Source organism: Rhinolophus hipposideros, assembly GCF_964194185.1.
Source record: "Rhinolophus hipposideros genome assembly, chromosome: 19".
Lineage (NCBI taxonomy): Eukaryota > Metazoa > Chordata > Mammalia > Chiroptera > Rhinolophidae > Rhinolophus > Rhinolophus hipposideros.
The window spans coordinates 3,077,650-3,083,183 of NC_138065.1; the positions used below are offsets into that span (position 1 = coordinate 3,077,650).

Below are 5,534 nucleotides of genomic sequence, written 5' to 3' on the forward strand. Positions count from 1 at the left end.
CCCCAGAAAGATTAAGTTATCTTTATTGATTTTCCTATAGAGTACTATGAAGTTTTTTAACGTTGTGGTATGTTTTATATTTATAGTCTATCATATCTCTTGACATGACTTTTATTTCCTTATGTAGGTCAATCTTTCAAGTACCATTTAATAAGCAACTATGAAATTTAAGTTAAATGTTCTTTGTAAACATTTGTCTATTTTAAATGAATAATGACTTTATGAAGTATGCTGTCTGAAGGCTGAAGTTATAAATACATCTGTTTTCACTGTATATAAGAAGAAATGAAATGACTGAATGTCCATTTTTTTTTTTCTGTGTCGTTACTTCATGTTTTCATGATTTTGGGAATTGCTTCTTTTGATATTTGAAGTGTGAATTTAAGACTTTAAGGTTATACTTTAATTCTTGGCACTTTGCCTCTTTGTCCCATTTAAAGTAAAATATATTCTCATTAATTTTAGATGGGAAATGAGGTTGTGTGTTGATGGCTGAATTTTGGCATAATGGCTATATCCTGTCAATAAAGGCTGTAAATGTTGTGGAGCTGACCTGTTTGTTTTTCTCTTTTGATTAAACTTGCCCTTGAAATTAGGAAGATAGGTTTTAGAAGTCATTAGGAATATAGACATTCATGAGTTTTTGTTGTTGATGCTTAGTGCCCACAGTTCTCTTGGTCTCACTTTTCAGATTGTTTAATCACATGTGTTTTGAGGCTCCATCAAGTGCATACAAGCTGTTTTGGAACAACTTTCTATGTTATATGCTGCCACTTAAGCAGAGGAGAAATCCAAATGAGATTACATTGTGTTTATATTCTGATTTTTCTAATATTTGTCACAAATTCTGTGTATTAAAATTATTTTTTATGTCTAAAGAAAAAAAAAAGAACTGTAAGTATTTTGACATGGTTCGAAATTCAAAATTCAGAAGCGACACCAGGGCTGGGGTGGGAATGGAATCTCAGGTTCCTTACCTGAAGACACCCCATTCCCGTTTCCTGTGCGTCCTTTCTGGAGGCTTTGAGTGGGGTGAGAATGGATTACATGGGTGAATTAGGGAGGGCTGGCGCTGGAGGGAATGTGGCATAATTGGGGAATGAAAGTCCAGGCGTGGAGGTCCAGGGCATTGGGAGGGCCTGGCCCGGGCTCCGTGTGGGGGCTGGTCCCGGGGCGTCTTGCCTGCAGTTTCCCCACTCCATGGGAGGGTGTCCTAAGAGGAGCAGAGAGCAGGAACAAAAAGTCCTTGTGAGTCAGCAGGGCAGATCCCAAAGATCCCCAGGCTTCCTCCTGACCTCCAAGCTCCTGTTTCCTGCACCTGAACCAGCCTTCCCCAGCAGGTTGGGACATAGCCGACCCACGGGTGTGGCCACTCACTCCTGAGTAGACTGTTCTGCATTGAGAGGAGGAAGTTCCCTGAACACTTCATGGGAAGTCAGTGTCATGGGTGGGGGTCCCACTTTGCCCAATCCCGGCCCTGATGGCTCACACTATGGTGGTCACTACCACTGAGTCCAGACAGTGGGGCCCTTGGTGGTCCCAGGCACCGCTGGGGCTGCCAAGTGAAGTTCAAAACTGCGGGGCTAAAGTCAGGACTCAGGGTTCTGAGCTCGTATCTCCCCTCACCAGCAGGTGATGAGCTGAACCCACTACCCTCTCTGTGTGCTCTCAATGTCACTGTGGCTCATGACACCAGTCACCCTCCCGGGCTCCAGTGAGGACCCGATGTGAAGATGGCAGTGAGGTGACCCTGCCTCCCTCCTTTGACTTTGGGTCCCCAAAGGGAGGGCCCTGAAGTCACCTGAGATGTTTAGTGGTGGGTTAAGAGGAAGGTTTTGAACGAGCTGTTTTCGGAATCAGACCCTGACTTTGCCATCTATGAGCTACGCACACGGCTTCGTGTCCCCACGCTTCAATTCCCCTGTCAACATGAGGGTAACAACACCGTCTCATGAGGTTATAGAGCTTAAGGGGGATGTTGGATGGCTGGTATTGTGCTGCCTGGTACATCTTAAGAGCACAGTAACCAGTGGGGGTAGTTTCTGGAAGCCATCAGAACAGATTTGTGGAAGGACTGGGTGAACGAATAAACACACAACACGCCAGCTTTCCAATTCCCACATTCCATCCTCTTTAGGTCCAGACACCCAGTTTCCTTTACCACATGTCCCTTCCTTTATGACGCATCCCACAGGCTTCCCAACCCCTGTTCAAGTTTGGGACTGGAGAAGGTTTTAGGTGTTGTCCCTGGGAGGTGACTGGGATTTTGTTGGAAAATGCTGAACACGCCCTCCAAGGTGTGGTCCACCCACCCGAATGGGGCAATGCTCCAGGAAGCACACGGCACACGTGACCCAGCACACTCAGACCCTGAGACCAGCCCAGCTGAGCCTTATAAAGGGACTGGTCTTTGCCCAGATGTACACACATCCCACTGGTCCTTCTGCTCAGTGACACCTCATCAGCTCCGGTAGGTCTGTCTTGCATTTTCTAGGAGAAGCGTGCAGCTCAGGGCTCGGCGTGCTCTGCTGTCTGCAGGAGCAGGATATGCAGTGATGGGCGGGAGGGGGCAAGGGGCTTCGGGAGCTGGGGTCCAGCTCAGCTCTGCGTCCAGCGGGCTGTGACCCGTCTGAGGTCCTCATCTACAGCAAGATGATGGACCAGACTGTCCCCATTGCTCTTGGGCTCTCCTGTGATAACTCCCTTGCCAATGTCCCCAGTGGGCACTACTCCCCCTCTTCTTGGCTTCTCTCCTCTCTGGACTCACATGCCTATCAGGCCCTGGGTTGATGAGGACCCACTCTGGACCCCAACCTTGTGGCAAAGTGGGTGTCCCTGCCAAAGTCTGGAAGGTTCTCCTCACCCCGTCCTGGGGTACCCACTTACCACTGCCCTGGTGAGAAGACCTGCATCTACCTGGGTCAGCCACTGATCAAGCCGGGGGATGTCCAGTGACCTTCCGGGCACAGGCTTAGCTCTGGCCCCGGCCAAGTTGGCAGAAGCCTTGGTGGTGCCACGTAGCGATGTCATAGCGTGGAGCCTTCTCTCAGCTCAGGAGGAATGGTGGTTGTAGTAGATGCCCACCGTGTGAGCCGTGGGCATTTTCTGGGTGCTTTGGCCTGTCTGGGATATGAGGTCCACACTGTCCCATTTCTCTGGCTTGGGATTCAGCATATTGGGGAAGTAACCCGCTTTAGGAGGTCAGGTCTTCTCTTTATTTAATCACAGTCTAGTCTTGGAGATCCAGAGAGCAGGGAGGTACGAAGGGCAGAAAATCCCCAATAGCAGACAATCCGGAGGAGTCCATCTCCCCCCATTCCACCGACAGCCTAATGACTAGGGCAGATATTTTTCTTCATTACGAATCTGAGGCTGTCTGGTCCCTAGTCCCCCTCTCTGTCCTGTGGGGATGGTCCAGGCCTCAGGCCAGGGCCTGTTTCTCGGCTCACACCACTCTACTCACTCTCGCCCGGGGGCTCCCCAACCCCTTTCCTGCACAGCTTGCCTTGCGGTCCTGGTCTGACCCCAGGGGGTCTTGTTCCCGAAGCAGCCTGGGAAGTTTAGACCAGATCATCAAGGACACTGTCTTGTCCCCAGGACTCTAAACATGATGTTGACATTGGAGGAGATGAATCTGATGCCATTTGAAGGGCAGGGCTGTCCAAGTGCTGAGTTTGACTTGGGTCCCAGCTCAGGCTTCGACCTTTTCAGCGTGGTTGACCCCTCCCCTGTCCTGTGGCCCTGTCCACAGTGGGCTTCTGTGTTCTCCTCTGGCTCCTCTGGAGCCTGACCTGCGGGGGCCCTGGTCCCAGCTGTGGTCCTACCCTTCTTTTAAGCACCTCAGCCACCTCCTAGGGGACCAGGGCTCCATCTGCTCCACCAAAGCCTCGCTTCACGGAGCCCTCACGCCCCACCCCATCGTCCTAACTTAGAGTCCTCACCGGGGAAGGATGATAAAGGTCACTGTCTTTCTCTCTGGCAGCTTCTTCAAAAGTCAAGATGAGTCCCAAGAAGGCTGAGCAGTGCGTGATGGACTTGATTGATTTGTTTCACAAATACACGAGCCCCGATGACACGATTGATAAGGAGGGTCTGCTGGAGATGCTGAAGGAGTATTTCCCCCACTTCCTCAAGGCCTGTGTGAGTTGCGGGGGCGTGTGTCTCACATTGCTTGGGCCCTGGCCTGGCTGAGGACACTTTGTTGTGTGACTTTGCACAAGTCACGCCCGTTCTCTGACCCTCAATATTCTCATTTGCAAAAGGGCCAGGGAGGACTTCACGTCCCGGCTTACGATCAGGGTGTAAGAGGTGACACATGTGGCAAAGTGTGACAATGTATGGATAGAAACGGGCCTTATGTGCTGGTCCAACAGAACTACAGCTGGAGGGCAGTGACTGGGTCCCCTCCCTCTGTCACGCTCACATGCTTGAGTCTCTAGAGGCTCCTATTCCATTCCCTGAAATCAGAGGGAAGGATAGAAATTCCATCACTGCTGAATTTAACACCCCTCTTTACAATGAGAAAGCTCATTGGCAACCAGATTTAATCTGAAAGAGATGTAATCTGAACCGATTCTAAAATAAGAGGGTTACTGGGTGACACAGAGACTACGTGAGCAGGAAGAGGGAACCCAGAACGTGGAAGATTCTGGAAGCCAAACAGAGGACAGGAGAGGAAGGTTAGGAATGAAGGGGACAGGGGTTAGGGCCCATTTTGAGTTTCTGGGTAGAACTTAGGCAGGTGGTGACCTTGAAGGTGTGTGGCTGTGGGGCTGGGGACACCCCACCAGCTCACTGATTAGTGCAGCTCTGGGCAGAGCCCGCTCTCCACCCCAACGTGGTTCATTCACGCTGACACTTGGACCAAGCACTGTCCCTCAGTGAACTGCAGGGAAATGCTAACACCCCCCTGCAACGTGCCCTCCACTCACCTTCACCAGGTGGTACTTTCCCTGTCGCTGCCTCTGCCTCCTCCTTTGGGACTGAATTTGTCTTGTTTTGTGTCTTTTTCCGTAGGACAAACTGGGCAAAGATTACTTGTCAGGTGTCTTTGAGAACAACGACAGGAATAAGGATAAGAAGATTGAGTTCTCCGAGTTTCTGTCTGTACTGGGGAGCATTGCCACAGACTACCACAATCATAGCCACGGAGCAAAACTCTGTTCTGGGGACGATGAGTGACCCAGTCAGCTAGAGGCCTGTAGAGACCCCACCAATCAATAAAGTGTGTTTCCCCCCAGGCCCTGCTTATGTCCTCCTCTTTGGCTACTGATGTTGTCAAAACTGCCACTTGTTGGTGCACCTTTCTGTGGAATCTGCATGGGGTGGGCTGACCCAGGAATGTGGCAACAGGGTGCCCTGCCTGTGGCCTTCAGCATAACTGGCCACCTCTCTCAGGTGGGCTTCTGTCCACCTCTGTCCCTGCTCCCTAGTGCAGCCAACATATCCGGCCACAGAGGTGAGCAATACAAAGCATTCTGCGAGACCCCAGCCGTGCTTTTCCTTCTCAGCCATGAATCAGCATCTGGGCCCCA

General features: G+C 50.7%; 1 protein-coding gene across 1 annotated transcript; it reads left to right on the forward strand.

Annotated features, from left to right (window-relative positions):
* Window positions 1-3,999: 3,999 nt before the first annotated feature.
* Window positions 4,000-5,181, forward strand: LOC308487350 (protein S100-A7-like; the record flags this gene model as incomplete). Its single annotated transcript, XM_081025433.1, has 2 exons — window positions 4,000-4,140; window positions 5,017-5,181. The coding sequence occupies 2 exons, from the start codon at window positions 4,000-4,002 to the stop codon at window positions 5,179-5,181; spliced, it is 306 nt and encodes a 101-aa protein (XP_080881559.1).
* Window positions 5,182-5,534: the final 353 nt, after the last annotated feature.